At 39.9% G+C, this 16,123-nt stretch overlaps 3 protein-coding genes across 9 annotated transcripts; 2 read left to right on the top strand and 1 right to left on the bottom strand.

Moving 5' to 3' along the window:
* Positions 1-136: 136 nt before the first annotated feature.
* Positions 137-1,641, top strand: si:dkeyp-74b6.2 (cerebellin-1). Its single transcript, XM_081714548.1, has 3 exons — positions 137-434; positions 678-797; positions 1,286-1,641. Exons 1-3 carry the CDS (start codon positions 156-158, stop codon positions 1,481-1,483), a joined length of 597 nt encoding a protein of 198 aa, XP_081570674.1. The 5' UTR covers positions 137-155; the 3' UTR covers positions 1,484-1,641.
* A 1,140-nt stretch (positions 1,642-2,781) lies between these two features.
* Positions 2,782-8,366, bottom strand: ripk3 (receptor-interacting serine-threonine kinase 3). 4 transcript variants are annotated; one of them, XM_035530247.2, is made up of 13 exons: positions 6,968-7,140; positions 6,625-6,788; positions 6,044-6,368; positions 5,671-5,822; positions 5,526-5,575; positions 5,193-5,348; positions 4,676-4,758; positions 4,300-4,363; positions 3,864-3,916; positions 3,693-3,732; positions 3,471-3,592; positions 3,334-3,352; positions 2,782-3,189 (listed from the first exon to the last, which is right to left on the bottom strand). In XM_035530247.2, the coding sequence occupies exons 2-13, from the start codon at positions 6,780-6,782 to the stop codon at positions 3,020-3,022; spliced, it is 1,392 nt and encodes a 463-aa protein (XP_035386140.1). In that variant the 5' UTR covers positions 6,783-6,788; positions 6,968-7,140; the 3' UTR covers positions 2,782-3,019. The 4 variants fall into 4 exon arrangements, with proteins under 4 accessions (XP_035386140.1, XP_081570671.1, XP_081570673.1 ...); XM_081714545.1 differs by having other exon boundaries at positions 6,684-6,788; positions 6,968-7,138; XM_081714547.1 differs by lacking the exons at positions 6,625-6,788; positions 6,968-7,140 and adding an exon at positions 8,226-8,366.
* On the top strand, positions 7,793-15,508 carry khnyn (KH and NYN domain containing). Of its 4 annotated transcripts, none has more exons than XM_081714542.1 (10): positions 7,793-8,044; positions 8,262-8,530; positions 8,735-8,869; positions 9,034-10,526; positions 11,746-11,876; positions 11,970-12,066; positions 12,522-12,629; positions 13,616-13,717; positions 13,830-13,843; positions 14,485-15,508. In XM_081714542.1, the coding sequence occupies exons 2-10, from the start codon at positions 8,294-8,296 to the stop codon at positions 14,589-14,591; spliced, it is 2,424 nt and encodes an 807-aa protein (XP_081570668.1). In that variant the 5' UTR covers positions 7,793-8,044; positions 8,262-8,293; the 3' UTR covers positions 14,592-15,508. The 4 variants fall into 4 exon arrangements, 3 of the variants coding, with proteins under 3 accessions (XP_081570668.1, XP_026852489.3, XP_026852488.3); XM_026996688.3 differs by having other exon boundaries at positions 7,796-8,044; positions 13,830-14,170; XR_014123843.1 differs by having other exon boundaries at positions 7,797-8,044; positions 13,830-14,281.
* The last annotated feature ends 615 nt before the right edge of the window (positions 15,509-16,123 follow it).

Genomic DNA, 16,123 nt, shown 5'->3' with positions numbered 1-16,123 from the left:
TGCTCTACATCTCCACATCACACATTTCACATCAACGCAACAGCAAGCATTCTCTGATTGATCTGTAATTGTTACACAGTTCAAAGAAGTATCCATAATTTCCCAACAAAGGAAACAAACAAACAAAAAAAAACCCTGTATAATACACCAAGGAGATGGAGGGCATGGGATTAGGCCATTTCATGTTAGCTGTGGCTGGTCTCTTGCTTGGGAGGTTCCTGGTGGTCAGGAGCCAGAATGACACAGAGCCCATCATTCTGGAGGGGAAGTGTTTGGTGGTGTGCGACTCCACTCCGACTGCAGAGCCCACTAACAATGCATTAGGAATGTCAGTGCGCTCCGGGACTGGGCGGGTGGCATTTTCTGCCATCCGTAATACCAACCACGAGCCATCAGAAATGAGCAACCGGACGATGACCATCTACTTCGACCAGGTTCGTGATGGAGATGACATTAAGTTTGAATTTGTTTCATAAGAAACATGTGGATGTGTAGACAGATGGGTAGATGAATGGATGGATGAATGGCCATAAGACTGGTTGGATTAATGGATAAAAATTATATTTTTTTAATGAGGTAATTAAGTAACTGTAGGAAGGGATGAACAATCAAATAAAAGCAAGCACAGAAATGAGTCATCCTCATACAGTTATTGCATGCTGTTGTTTTGATATAAGGTCTTGGTGAATGTTGGCAGCCATTTTGACCCGGCACGGAGCATCTTTGTGGCGCCCAGAAAGGGAGTCTATAGCTTCAGCTTCCATGTGGTAAAAGTTTACAACAGACAGACGATACAGGTAAGTGACAGAACAATGTGCTGGACGTTACTTTAACATAGATAACACCTCTGCACCAGCTACACCTTTGCTCAACTTACTGTTGGGTCAAATTCCAGCTGTCTTTGAGTTTGATAAAAAGGTATGGATCAGGTACAATGACAACTTAGGGGATCTGAATACCTATGAGTGCTGCTGCCCTTCTGAACAGATTAAAAAAAGCCTTAAAACAGGACTAGAATTTTACTTCACATGCAGCTCCAATGTGATTTCCCCCAGACAACCACTAGAACTATTAGCCGTGATCTTTGAATTAGCATATATCATACAAAAAACATATTGAAGAAACTATGATTCACACATGAGTCACTTATACCCAGGCAAAACTGTGAGTTAATTCGTCTCAACTGTCCACTAAAAGAGAGAATGGACTCCATTCACAGGTTGATGCTTCCACCTAGAAACCAGGACGTGTTTTGCCATTTACTATTCTCTCTCCCTCACCTCAGGTAAGTCTAGTGCTGAATGGTTGGCCAGTGATCTCAGCCTTCGCTGGGGACCAGGACGTGACACGTGAGGCAGCAACCAATGCCGGGCTTGTCACCATGGAGAGAGGAGACAAAGCTTACCTCAAACTGGAGCGGGGAAACCTGATGGGTGGCTGGAAGTACTCTACCTTCTCTGGGTTTCTTGTATTCCCGTTATAGAAGTTTCAAGGGTAGGGGTATACAACTCCAGGTGCAAACAAAAAATAAATAATAATACATGTATAATAATAAAAACAAGAAAAAATGAAAACAAAATGTGCTAATTTATGGCATAAAATATGAACATTTATAAGATAGCTGTCAAAGTCCTAATACAGATACAGATTTAGCACTTTTTACCCATGAAGTGGCCAGTCAGTTACATTAACTGTTTGAACTACCTGTGATTACAAAGTCCTGTACTGGGAACTGGACTAAAGGCCCAGTATTGACCTCTGCACTTACAGAATGACAAAGAAGGCAAGACAGAGATAGAATTTCATACAAACAGATTTTATTGGGACACTATATAAGGTGAAAATGTACTTGAATCAGTGCATGGGCATCCCCATATATTTATAGCTTCTAAATGAGTTTCAACTATTTTCAAAACTGATAATAATATATTTACTTTTCTTCTCTTCTATATCTTATGCTGGTGATTTTGGTAGCTAGTCATTGTCATTGTATTCATTTAATTTGCATGGCTTCATCATACAATGTCATCTGGAGCAAAACCTGTGAGATAATCCAATGTGTGATGTGGCCATTTTATCAAGATCAAAGTGCAAACGGACACAGGTGGATATGTGGCCACGGGCTACTTTCTATTTATTATCGCCCACACCCTCTGTTAATATAGAGCCAAATAGATTACTGTGAACACTTTGCCAATCTTGGCTATGGCCATTCAAGCTAAAGGTATGTGTGTATTGGACATGGTCTCTTGTTCTGTGTCCTGTGTAGACAGTAGGAGGTAATTAAACATGACCACACACTGCACAGTGCACAAGGGTCAAAGCCAAGATGTACACCATCCTCCAAAACCCTGGAACATCCTTGTGAAATGGCCTGTGCTTTAATTAAACCGCTCTCATGAACATTTTTGTTTCACGTGGTGTCTTCTCCACGCTGGTTACACGTGCTTTGCTTCCAGCTGTTACCTCCTTCAATCAGGAACACCACCCTCCAGACTTTAGATTTGTTAAGGACGCTGGGACAGTGCCTCTCACGCAGGCATGCTGCTGATTGTGCAGTTCCATGTCCACGAAATTCCGGTGGCAGATGGGGCTGGCGGATGGGGGATGGGGAACGACAGGATCCTGCTGGTAATGCCATGCACGCCGTCACTGATTGTTAGCATCAAGAGTTCCACATCGCTACAGGAGACTGGCGCTGAATAGGATTTGCTTGCACCTTCAAAACGTGCACGTCATCTAGATCCGGGGTTCAGTCCAAAGACAGTAAGAAGCAGATGCTTGGGAAAGTAGCTTTTAATCAACATTGTTTTTTTTCCTTTGCACAAAAGCAGCATCAGGTTTCTTGTAATCGATACTGGAGTCATAAAAACAAAACTTTCAAGCAAGATTAGTAATCTGGAAAAAAGTCTATATGCCAGTTAGTGATATTATTTGAGATAACCTAAAATAAAAATAACTGAGAACTGTCAGATAAATAACAACCTCAAATATAAGAGGTCATTATGATTTGATATGATCAGGGGTTTTTTTCAGATCTGGGAGGCCAATCGGGGTTGGGAAGGCTGACAGAAGAAGGTGCTGTTTGGTGTCTATTGCGCTGTCTGTCAAGAGGATGGTTTATATTCATGTGGTTGTTGTTGCCGATCTGTACGCCTGTGACGTTGGATAGGCAGATGCTCACAGTGCCTAGGAGGAAGGAAAAGAAACAGGATGTGTGCAAACTTCCAAGTTACTGGTTTCAATTCCTGTCTATATCAAGAGAAAAAAAAACACAAATATTGCCTGAAATTTCAAGTACTTTACACAGAGTGGGGCAAGACTATTACTTACTTGGTGTAGAGAATTGGCGCTAGAAGTGGACAAAAAAATGTTTGAGTTAAACATTGTAAGTTCCAAACCGTTTTTAAAAAAATCATATCATGATTTTTCAAAATCATGAAGAATCATGAAGAAAATGATTTCCAGACCTGGGTCGTTAAAACCTTTTGCAGTCTTTTGGTAGCTGATTTGTGAGTGGTGTGTGAGCCAATGGCAGCTGGCTTGTGGTTGGTTCTTGATGTAGGTGGAGGACGTGGACGAGCAAATGACCCTATCAGGTAATGATGAGTGAAACAAAAAACTTGATGTGCTATAGAAATCTCCAGAACAAACAGCCTTAATGCTAAGATCAGTAGACTAGCTTACGTTACCTGTTTCCGTGCACTGGGAGATTACAATTTCACTTTTCTCCTAAAAGAGACAGCACAGGTTTTTATTAAGCACATCCAATTATAGCAAAGATAGTATCTACATATATTGCGTTTCTAACATTAAACAGCTTGGAAGATCACTTTCCTGTTAAGGTCAGTTGTGTAGAATACCTGTGTGGGAGTCTTCACAGAATGATGAGACTTTTCTTTAATGGATGCTATGGCTAAAAACACAGAAACAGAAAAATGAATCAAACAATATGAATTACACAATAAATGATTATCAAAATGAAACGGCAAATGAAAATGTTCCCCAGAGACAAAAATACATTTGTTAGATCTCAATGACTGGCCAAACAATCTTTAAAGGGACAGAGTAAGATGTGATGTGAGTGATGCAGTGCACGTAAGAAAACTTCTTAGGATTACCAGATAAATGAAAGTTTTGATGAATTAAATGTAATTGCAATGCAGAGCTTTATGACAGAACATATGACTCTGTTGTTTTCAAATTGAAAGTAAATAATAAGAGAAAATAATTAAATGATTAATTGATTGGCACATAAACAGACAAGACAGGTCATGGGAAGTATAAAATGGAAAGTACCATTGTTCATTTTAGGGTTGATCCCAAGTGATTTAAAACTGGAACTGATTTTGTCACTATTGTCCTAGGGTTAGAGAAGTGAAAGAGAGCAACGTCTGTTTAAAAGTTATACAAGTATCATCTACTTACCACCATTCATACCACTTAGAATACAAATAATACATATGAAATCAACAAAAAATAAACTCACAGTAAGAAAGAAGCCTTGCAACAGTAAATATATGAGAACATTACCTTCAAGACTAAATTTAAAATGATAATGTAAAAGGTACTTAATTTCAGGTCGGTGTTGAAAAACCTTCCTTTTCAACAATACTAAAATGCCTTACACAGATCAGCACTTCTCTGAAACAAAGACTGGAATAGTATTTCTTACCAGATTTTCTAGAATGGCACAGACAGCGTTATGTACTTTTCGTTTGTGAAAATCATACACCTTCTCAGTGACATTAACACATTCTGAAATGAACACAGAAAAAAAACAGAGACATAAAAATTACTATCTGGAGAACTAAGGTAAGTTCTAGAACATGGGGCCTTAACTATACTTAACCATCTCTAAAATAAAGAGGTAAACCAAGCACATACGTGTATAATATATACAATAAACACTGGATAATCTAGTGTGAATAATATAGTTTGTATAATATACTTTATATAAATCTACACTTTTTAGAGCTGATGAAGTACATTGCCAACACTGCCAACATTTAAACCAAGAGACTGAACAGACCAAAGATTACCCTAACACAAGAAAAGTTTACAAGCATAAATAGTAAGTGCTGTAGACATGTCATTATTGGCCAAGTGAAGGGATCATTTGACTAGAATAAAATTGACCAGGCTTATACATCTGACTTTCATTTTAGTTTAGTCTTGTCCTAGCCACTTACTCATGAAGGTGGGCCTCTGGGTGGGGTCGGCATGCCAGCAGAGCTTCATTAGATCAATGAGGTTACTGAGCCCATGTGCCTGGCTGCTGTCCACAGATCCCAGATCAGGCCTGTCACCTTCAGTGACACGAAACCGCACCAGGCTAGAGAGGGGAGCTGGGGGAGGGAGGTGAAGTGTGAGAGAGTGAAAGAGAATGAAGCAGAGAGGACATAAGAGTGAAAGAGGACAAGCTGTTACCTATATTAAAGTGTGTGTGTGTGTGTGTGTGTGTGTGTGTGTGTGTGTGTGTGTGTGTGTCCGAGTCGCAGTTAAAGAATATAGTGGATACTCACTGTAGTATGGTGGCTTTCCAGTCATAACTGACCACAACAGTACACCATAGCTAAAAGAAGATATGAAAAGAGAAACAAGGTCACTAAATATCAATACTACCCACTCATAGTCAAAGCTGCACATGTTTTCATTTACACGCTTCACCTGTAAACATCCGAAGAAAAGGCAGGAGTGTAAGAAGAGGGCTGAAATGCTTCTGGAGGCATGTAGCTTGTGGTTCCACCTACTTCCTCATCTTGCTCTCTGTCCACATTGGAACGGCTTTGGGCCAGTTTGGCCAGACCAAAATCAGTGAGCTGGAGACAGAGAGAGAGAGCGAGAGAGAGAGAGAGAGAGAGAGAGAGAGAGAGAGAGAGAGAGAGAGAGAGAGAGAGAGACTGTTAACAGATGACAGCATTCTTTTAATTCATTGACCACTGGAATACCATTGATAAAATCATCCATGAATTGCACAGCCCAGCCCTCAGAAGACCCATTATTTCTGAGGCCTAATAGTGGCCAGAAGCCTGAGCCTCACTTTTGCGTTGAGGCTGTCATCCAGCAGCACGTTGCTGGGCTTCAGGTCCAAATGGAGCAGGGGCGGGGACAGCTGGTGAAGGAAGTTCATGCCCAGGGCGATCTGGTGCATGATGCGGAAGGCGAGGGGCCAGGGAGGGGGTCCGCCCACAGCTTGCTGGAGGTCTGCCACAGACCCTCTCTCCATGTACTCCATGACTAAACCTAACTGGGTGGGGCATGGCTGTCCATGAGGGCAACCTACATACACCCCAAAGATTCTGAGCACATTGGGATTCCCGCCATGACGCATCAGGTCCGCCTCTTGGAGAAGAGAGGAATCAGAGCTAGGAACCAAAGAAAAGTATTACAGAGAGGCATGTGATCTTTGGTATCAGGAACATGACAAAATACAGCTTTCAGTAGCAGGCTGTTGTCATTAGCTTAGACTGCATTATAATGCATTTTAATTGCGATTTTTACATTTATTTTCGTTAAAACAATGCTTTTCATATTATTTGTACTATATAAGAATGTACGCAAATTGCGTCTGAAAAGCTCATTCAAGCTAGAAAGTCATAAGCATGTGACACAAATATTTACCCATCATTACAACGTAATAACTTTATAGCAACATTCGTCCCCCATTTTGTATGTTTTGCCTTATAAATCTTTCCAAATCCACCAGAGCCAATTAGTTGCCAGGACTCTAGACTTTCATCATTAATCGATGCAGGCACAGGGCAGCTGGACAGTTCCATTCCTCACTGTGTAAAAAGGAATTTTGTTTTCATTCAAGTAAATTTTTAGAAAGGGCGATTCTAGCAATAACATTGAAGTGCTGAGTAAAAGTGTCTTATACGTTATTATAACTTAATGGCATTCGTTTCAGTTAAACAATGGACTGTTAGACATATAGCCAAAGCCGTTGAACATGTTTACTTACCCAACACATAATCCGTGTGTAAAGAATGACCCCTAAACTGATCCCGGAACACAAACTTAAAGCAAAAACTTAAAATATAGGTACTGAAATTCTGAAACACCTATTATGCTGTTGATAATACTAAATACTAATACTGAAATGGCGACGACCAGACAAAATAGCGTCAATATCTTTCTTTCACTTCCTCCTATGAAAAAAAAAAGTAGAATATGACGTAGGCTACCTCGACCATGTCGGTGTACCTGCCCGGCAGGTATATATGCTCACCACTCCCTACTGACGGATAGCGTTAAAAGCTCATATTAAAATACTCTTTCTAATAAATTGTCCCGTAGTTTATTCTTTGGCGATTCGTGCATATATATCATAAATTGTGATTAATTATGATTTTATTATAAATTATGATAAATCCTACTGAAAAGCTTTATTTATATTAATGTGTCATCTGATGTTTAAACCAAACTTGATTCCACATTGTCAGGGGTTCTATTTCTTTTACCCTAACGGAAACGTCGTATTTAATTTTTGACGTCAGTGGAATTTCCCGTATTTCGTCGCTAAAAATGTTGCTACAACTTTGCCAAGTTACGCGCTGTAAATTTACACAGGAAAAAATATTACACCTATAGCGATTTTTTTCATAGTAAAAAGGTTGTTATAATTATTTCTTGGTCCAATTTTAAAGCCTTACAGTTGCCTCCTTTAAAATATATATAAACTGCTCCGAATGCCGCATTATTACACACTTTTGGGTTGTCATATATACGTTTATTACGGTAGACAACACACGCCCACTGCGAGTTTCCCTAAGTTTCATTTTATTAATAATAATAATACACGATCATCGTGAGTACGATGTTTTTTTTACTTAGAGAACCAGGAAACTGCACAAAAACATTTAGAATCACAATAATAGGAATTTGTAAATGAACACAAGCACAATCGAGGTGTGAATTAGAGAGTATTGAACTTTGGACTTAAATATTCCGATAACTACGGAAGACAGGAACGGGTATGCAACCGAAACTTGTAAGCCAACAGGTGAAGGGTGCGGTTTAAAATGCTGAAGTAATCGAGGTAATATTTCTGAAACTTCGAAAAACAATCGCATGCTGTTTTATTGCGCTTTCGTTCTCATGCCATTGTACGGATGCATATTTGTCTGTATTTTTGTCTTGGTATCCAGACGACGAATCAGTTTCAGTTTTACATTCTCATTTTACAATGTATATTTGAAGCTATTATAAAGCAAGCTTACGTTAGATCGATACGTGTGTTTTCTCACTACACACAGTAAGAATTGACCATCAGCAAATATACTCAGTCATGGATCTCTCTGCCGACTTGGGTTGGAGGGATGATATGAGAGCGGAGCAGCATGTGGAGGATGAGTTCACTTGTCCCGTTGTGCTGCGGGGCTCTCTGCTAGCCCAGCAGTCTGTGGTAGAGCGGCTGTTTGGCGTTATCTTGAGAATCGGTGAAGGGCTATCCTCATACACACCTCAGGATGGACAGATTTGGCTGCAGCTAAAAGGGAAGAAAACGGAAGTGGAGGCAGCAAAGGTAGCTTCATCCGTTCATAAAGACTGGTCTGGTTTTTAATCATATGAAACTTTTTGCTCATACTTAGTAATGCATAGTAAATTGGTCCCTTTGGTCAGTTTTTGGTTTTTGGGTGACTTTGTCTGTTAGTGACAATATGTGTTACATTTCTTTTTTAGTATGAAGTAGTTAATGTTTTGTTGGGTGTCTCTTCATGGCATTCAGCTTTTTGTAAAAGGTGTAGTGAACCAGGAGGCTCAGAAGGAATTCCAATATCCAGAAGCACTTCACTGTGTGTTCTGTGGTGCAAAAGGGTTGTTCATTGACTCTCTGATCAAAAATACTTCAGCACATATAATGGTGAGTAGAAAAAAAATAATGTATGATGTTGATGACTGGGTGTCAAGTTTGCCTTCTATTTACTTATAGCAGAAAAAAACCCTCTAGCACCTTATTATTCTTATTTAATGACCTTGTTTCTTGTTTTGTTTTTTGTTTTTGTTTTTTGTTTTGTTTTTTTCCAGGTGGGCTCTATGGGTTGTCTTCTCATTTCTGGGCTGGCTGAGCCTGTAGTGAAGGCCTACTCCCTCATCATGGACTTGGTAGATAAGTATAGGGACAGCCAGGCACAACCCTACAAGGCAGCATGTGAGTCCCTGGAATCACGTCGAGTGTTCAAATCCATGGTCGAGAGGCTTGAGGACCGTCATACTCTGGATCTGCTGGTGCTGCCAGTTCTAGTTAAGGAGCTTCTTCTAGACTTGGTTAAGCAGTCAGCACTGGACCTAGATTTCTGGGACAATGTATCAGTTTCAGCAGAAAGGGAAACACTATTGGACCTTTCAGAGAATATCGATAGACTGATACTGAGAGAACCTAGGAAGAATGAAACACTATCATCCACCATCCTTCTCAATCCAAATGGTACATCTCAGAACCTTCCTATATCTTGCAGTTATGGCATCAAATATCCCAGAATGGATGAATTCTTCTCTGATTTGGAACATAGGCCTCTTGCACAGGCTGCAGAGGAAAACATGCAAGATGGCAATGCACAGAAATGGGTTGGCGGTGCATCCCTGGACGCAAACAAGGAAAGAGAATCACTGCAGCAGGATGAGCACCTCCTTAAATTCTTCACTGCTATGGGTTACAATGAGGAGGTAGTAGGTAGGGTTCTGGCCCGTTCTGGGCCCCAAGAGCCCTCCCAGATCCTTGACCTGGTCCAGCAAGAGCAAAGCCCAACTGTTGAGGATGGAGCCAAAGGGGCAAAAGAAGATGACTTTGTCCTCGGTGTGACAAAAAAGGCAGCAGCCAGTTGTGGATATACAGAGGAAAAAGTGGATGCGGTGTTCAACAACCTTCCCAAAATAAAACCCCACCAGCTGATCCTGGAATTGCAGAAAGAGGGCATGAGAAAACCTGAGGGTGGGAGACTCAGCGAGAGGAAGAGAACAGAAGAACCAGAAGAACAGCAGAGAAAGGTGCCGAGTTCTCAAAGCGTAAAGGACGGGGATTTAATGGATGAAAAGAAAAATGAGAGAGTTGATAAAATGAATGAAGCAACAAATATGGAAAAGGCTGAGAATGATGAGGGGATGAACCTGAGAGAAAAGTCTAAAAAGAAAGAGAGAGAAAAAGTCGGAAGAAGAGGATTAACAGACCTTGAACCAAGGATGCAGAGACTCTTCATGGAACAGGACAGGCTGGACTGGGCAAGTAACAAGCCTGACATTTCTTCTTCTTCTCCTCCTTCTGTTCGAGGGCCACCTCAACCTGTGTATGCATCACCGCTGCATCACAACAACTCAGAGAGGCAAGTCAACCCAACTGAGGCCCCTGTTACCAAGTCTAAGCAAAAACAGGGACCGCCACCTGCCAAGGCAGGGGCAGTTGTTACAGGAGCACAGCGCTTTCTGGAAGGCCTAGATATGCCTTTTGCCCTCCAGCTGAATGATGACCCCGGTGATCCAGAGCTGCGGCAGATCATCATTGATGGGAGCAATGTTGCCAAGAGGTAAGAAAAAAGTTAAGGTGTTGAAGGAGAGAGAAATATATATATATACATATAATATGTATGTGTGTGTGTGTGTGTGTATGAAAAGGGAGAAGAAAGCTTGACTACATCGAATTGCATTGGCAACGGAAAAGTAAAGAAATGAAAATGGAGATAATTTCCATTTCACATTTTCTCACAAGAGGATGGTTTAAGAAAGACAGCCCCATAGTGTATATATATGTATAAGAAGATGATACAAAATTATGTCAAATTCATTTCAGAACTTGGACTAAAGAAAATGGGTAACTTTTTATATTATTTCAACATTGTTAGAATGAAACTACTAAGTACAGCGTAAGCTTTATTTCAGGAACAATTACAAAAGAGAAACTTTTGTTCTTTAATCCAGTACCTCTATCCAGATGACCTCTACCAAGAACAGACGTATAGACGTTACTGTACACTATTGTGCTTCCACCCATACATTTCACCCTTGGTACAGCCATGGCAATGCTTGTATGTCCTGTTTGGAGCTTGTCAACGCCCTTAAGTTTATTAGATATATGTTGTTACAGTTGCTACTTTGTTCCATCACAGTGGTTTTTTTGCCTTAGCTCCCATGTTTACAGCTGACGAGGCTGAGCCCTGGTGACCTGACATGGAATGACTCTGATGATTCTGAGATATTAGGAGGAGCAGGAGTAGAAGAAGACACACACACCATTTGGTGTTAGATAAACTTGTGCAAAAACTTGTGTGTATAGTAAACCTCTGAGTGCTGTTTTCAAGGGGAGTGAAGATGTGAGAAGTCATGGTCTGCTCCAAAGAGATGTGGCACCTCTTGCCATTGAAGGCTTGAGTGTGTGTGTGAAAAGCTCAGTGAGCTTCTGTACAGAAGGCCAGCTTGTCCTGGGAGCTGGCATAGGGGCAGAGAAACAACAAAATGGGAATTGAGGAAAGAATTTTTAAGCACTTGTAGATTGGGAATTCTTCAACACCCCCAACACACCGTCTGGTGTAGTCAGCCCATCCTGGCTTTTCTACTCTGGGTGGCCTCTGTGCTCACCTAAGGTTCTGAAGCCACAGTTTGCTCTTCAGCGTTTGTTAATGGGAACGATGGAGATGATGTCACAAGCGGGATGCGAGACATTCAAAGCCAGGCTTTGGCTGCTTATGCTGCACCATGTCATATGTGGTAGGATTCTGAACACAGGCTCTGTCTTATAATTTTCCAAAGCCATGGCCTAGGAATGTTCTTCTCATGTCGGGGCATCGCTCTGGCTGTGCAGTACTTCTGGAGCCGGGGGCATCGCAAAATCACAGTCTTTGTTCCCCAGTGGAGACAGAAGAAAGATCCAAAGATAAAAGGTAAATACCACTGTATTTTTTCCAGCATTTAGGCTTACGATCATAAATCTTTCTTAAACTGCTGTGTTTAATAATACCAAGTTTTTATTAAAGAGCAGCACTTCATGACTGAACTACAAGATCTTGGTCTTCTCTCCTTTACCCCCTCGAGAGAGGTTTTGAAACAGAGGATAAACTGCTATGATGACAGGTATACTCATACATCAAGTGTGCCGATACATCATCAATTCTTTCATCATCTATGATTATGATGTGAGCTCTGCCCTCAATAACATGTGGTCTCACATGTTCAATTCAGAATGCTTCATTTAACTTTTTAGTGAATGGTTGTTTGGGCATACATTTCTTTCAGATGCATTCAAACTCTTGTCTAACAGAGCCTCAAAAAATTAAAGAAAAAGGACATGCAAGAAATATAATTAGCAACTGTTATTACTGGCCTGGAAGAAACAGGGGCAATACTGATTATTTATATTATATTTGTAGTAGTTACCTGTCTTACTAATAGTCTGACATGGTATTTCTATGGAATGTACTAAAAAGTGAGAACTTAATGCCATAGTTCAAAGTAAACATATATTTTCTGTCTATTCAACCTATGCTGCCCTCATTCTTCTGACACATCCATATGGGAAATGGTTTCAGATTCATGCTGCAGCTTGCTCAGCAAACGGATGGAGTGATAGTGACGAACGACAACATGAGAGATCTCGTGGACGAGTCAGCCTCATGGCGGGAAATCATCAAGAAAAGGTAAGCAGTTGCTTTTGGGTCATAAAAAGAGAGCACATCCTATAGCCTAATAATTTAATATTAAATTGTATTCTTTTTTAAAGTATCTTTATTTTTTAAACTACTACATTTTTGCAAACCTTTAACTTTCACTCCATTACACTCCTAAGTATATTAGTCACTTTTCACATCACCATTTTCTGCACTTCCTATGCAAAAGTGGGAGAAATCAGGATTGTCTAAAATACATTAAATAATAGGCACTGTCAACCCAAAGCAAAACTAATCATAGTGTAATACACCTTTAAAGTGACAGATTTGTTTGACTTGTTGCGCTAATGTAAAAAAAGAGCAAAGTGGCTCTACCCAACTTCAACTTTAAGCAGCAGAATTATATGAGACAGGTCTAGTGTTGTAATGCATGTGGAAATCAGGCCACTAGAGCTTTCATGGCCCTATTGCAAATATGTTTGAAATATTCTATATAACATATATTCTATTTAGATATTCTATATAACAATATAATATAAAGATATTATTGCTCACAATATATTTAAGTGCCTTTAAATGTATTTTTCTACTTTACTTCAAGGACAAATATAAATTACTTCTTTGTTTACTTGAGTATTCCCCCCCCCCCCCCCCCAAAAAAAAAAAAAAAAATCTGCACTTTAGCTTAAGCACAGACTCTGTGTACTTTATTCACCAGTGCCTGCTAGGGAAGCCAAGTTGAAACTAGTTTCTAACTTTGCTGTTGTCTTGGCTTTATTCTACTTTAGATGCTAATATTTTGCCTTTTTGAACAGTGGAAAAAGATAAGACCAGTTGGCTCCATAATTACAAGAAGTTCCTGAACTCTAGCCAGGCCCCTCAGATATACTGTACTTTGTTAGCTGTATGACCATTAACACATAAATAGTGTCCTAACAGGGTAATACTACTGTTATCAGTTCAGTTCAGCCTGTGTTAAAGAACTGACCATTCTTGAAATGTTTTGACCTCTGCAGGTTACTGCAGTATGTGTTCGCAGGTGACCTATTCATGGTGCCAGATGATCCATTGGGCAGAAGCGGACCTCACATCAACGATTTCCTGCGGATGCAGAACAGGTGTGGAGGACAGGACTGAAGCTGCACGCAAATGCTCAAACACAGCCTAGCTACATTATCGAATTTAACAACCGTCTGACTCTGTCTGTCTTTCTTTCCTTATCCCCGGCAGCCACTCATTCGCAGGTATGTCCTCCTCCTCTTCGCCCTCCTACCACCCTAGAGCTCAGACTGAGGTGCTGCAGTATCGCGAACGGACACCAGGGGGCGTACATAGTGCTCACGGATCAGGCAAGGGTCAGGCCCAGGCTGGCAAGGAAATGGAGCGGACATCAGAGGCGACGCTGAGACTGAAACAGGATTTGGTGCAGATATTTCCAGGACAGGAGAGCATGGTCACCATGACCCTACAGTGTCACCCGACTGTCACAGACATCAACAAATTGTCTCATTTCATTCTGGAAAGTCAGGGAAACGTGTAGAGGCATTAGAGGGCAGTGAGGCAGACTTGAGGTATGCTAAAACCGTGTAGTGAGATTATACAAACATCAAGACTTATCAGAAAGTTTAAATTCATGATTAGGTTTCTGCTGTGCGCATAGAATTGAACGAAAGCAATATCAAGTGAGTTCAAATAATTAAAACTGTGTGATTTTTATATTGAAAGAAGCTTTACTTATTTCTTAATTCTGTTGTTAAATCTGCCTGTGTTTTATATTCCTTTTTGAAAGACATTGTTTTCTAACTGGTAACTGGTGTGTCATATATGGTGTTTTTACAAAATGAAATATTTTAATGTTATATTTTAACATATGTCTCTGTTTCAGAAGCACCTCAAGAACCTGGCTTGCAACTCTTATCACCACTCATATTTAGCAGGTTGAGGATTCTCCACAAGGGGGCACTATATAACAGAGGTGCTTTTCAGTGTTAAATAATTTATTTATTTTCTTTGCATACCAATGCAAATTGGTGTCAGTCTGATTACAAATTAAGCAATTGAGCAATGATACAAACCATTATGCTGCAAATAGTTTAATGTGTGTTTTCATAATGTCCACTAAAAAGTATATTTTGGAAATAATGGCAAGTAATCAAAACCTCATGAACCAAATGCATTCATAATGAACTAGCTGCATTGGAGCCGAGGGGGAGCATCCCTTCAAGTTCAATGGAAATGATAATTTGTGACAGGTATTTGTGCTGTGAAGGTAGCCAGTGGACTCCAGGTGAATATAATCCTTAACACGTAGTCCAGTCGCACCATAAATCTCCAAAACAATGTTTGAAACTGTATGAAAGAATAGACATTATATAGCAATGTTTTAAAAAATCCGATTTTCAAAAGTTCAATTCATCTCTTCTAAGTATACTCTGGAGTTTAATCACATTGCTATGATAACACATAACACTGGACGAAAGATGTACTTATTGATAAGAGGTATACAGTATGCAGATTGTATATTTTATATATTTTTATATTTTTTCATTCATATTTCTTGTTGGGTTTTTTATGTTTGTTTGTTTTGTTTTGCTCCAGTTACATTACCAAAATTGTTACGCAGAGTTGAAGTAATTTAATACGGAAAAAGTTGCGATGGAAATTGTAATGGTCCTTATTTGAGGAGTAAAGGTCATTCTGACATCTGTTTTGTGCAGACTAATGGTACATGGCTTCAATGATCCTTTCTGCTACATAATTATCCAATTTGCTGTGAGACATTTAACTCTGTAGCAATTACAGCTGTAAGAAAAAAATCCTGTTTTTTTTTTTTTTTTTTTTTTTATGAAATGGCTCCTAAAATGTTCATCTAAGTCATAACAAGAAATAAAGTCTTATTTAACAAACAAGATGCACATTTATGTTACCATTTTATTGGTGAACCAATGGTTTAATATTTCGTTTATATTTTTCCTTTAAGGCCACTTACAATTTTGTGTGGCTTTATGTTCCAAAATTGGTTAGAATTAATTTTTATATGACCACTTTAGAATTAAACAGACGGATAACAATGTATAAGATAAATGAGCTCTGTTCTGATTGGCTTTTGTGCCTCATTCGAAAAGCACTCATAGATGAAACACCTGAGAACTGCTGTGTAAGTGGGCCGGTCAAAACTGCTGTAGACTGAATAGGCAGAGATATGTAAATGAGTTTGCTCTTGAGACAGAGAAATATAGTGATTGCAAAATGGGCAATTTTTGCAGCTTTGATGCCATATATGTATGTATGGTATGGACTAGAGAAGTGAACAGTGTCTTGTGAAACTCACAGAGCGCCAATCACGCACACCGTGGGCCACGTCCAATGACACACACACACACAAACCATCTGTCCCGCCCATTTGATTATTGATCACGAGGATCTGTGCCTTATTTGTGTCTTTTGTTTTCTCTCCTATCTAAGGCCATAGCTACTCTCCTCTAATGCGGTTCATAGCTTGCCCGTACAGTGCCAAAGATGAC

This window comes from Electrophorus electricus, chromosome 5 (assembly GCF_041902795.1).
Source record: "Electrophorus electricus isolate QZ-2024a chromosome 5, ASM4190279v1, whole genome shotgun sequence".
Lineage (NCBI taxonomy): Eukaryota > Metazoa > Chordata > Actinopteri > Gymnotiformes > Gymnotidae > Electrophorus > Electrophorus electricus.
This window is presented reverse-complemented; position numbering and strand designations above follow the sequence as displayed.

Excerpts from the sequence above, each read along its gene's own strand:
- ripk3 (XM_035530247.2), bottom strand. The coding sequence starts at position 6,782 with ATGGAACTGTCCAGCTGCCCTGTGCCTGCATCGATTAATGATGAAAGT. Across the intron at positions 5,349-5,525 it reads TGGAAAGCCACCATACTACA|CTCCCCTCTCTAGCCTGGTG; the intron begins GTGAGTATCCAC and ends TCCCTCCCCCAG. Across the intron at positions 4,759-5,192 it reads CCAGAGGCCCACCTTCATGA|AATGTGTTAATGTCACTGAG; the intron begins GTAAGTGGCTAG and ends TGTTCATTTCAG.
- si:dkeyp-74b6.2 (XM_081714548.1), top strand. The coding sequence starts at position 156 with ATGGAGGGCATGGGATTAGGCCATTTCATGTTAGCTGTGGCTGGTCTC. Across the intron at positions 435-677 it reads TGACCATCTACTTCGACCAG|GTCTTGGTGAATGTTGGCAG; the intron begins GTTCGTGATGGA and ends TTTTGATATAAG. Across the intron at positions 798-1,285 it reads ACAACAGACAGACGATACAG|GTAAGTCTAGTGCTGAATGG; the intron begins GTAAGTGACAGA and ends CCCTCACCTCAG.
- khnyn (XM_026996688.3), top strand. The coding sequence starts at position 8,294 with ATGGATCTCTCTGCCGACTTGGGTTGGAGGGATGATATGAGAGCGGAG. Across the intron at positions 12,067-12,521 it reads ATAAACTGCTATGATGACAG|ATTCATGCTGCAGCTTGCTC; the intron begins GTATACTCATAC and ends AAATGGTTTCAG. Across the intron at positions 13,718-13,829 it reads TTCCTGCGGATGCAGAACAG|CCACTCATTCGCAGGTATGT; the intron begins GTGTGGAGGACA and ends TATCCCCGGCAG.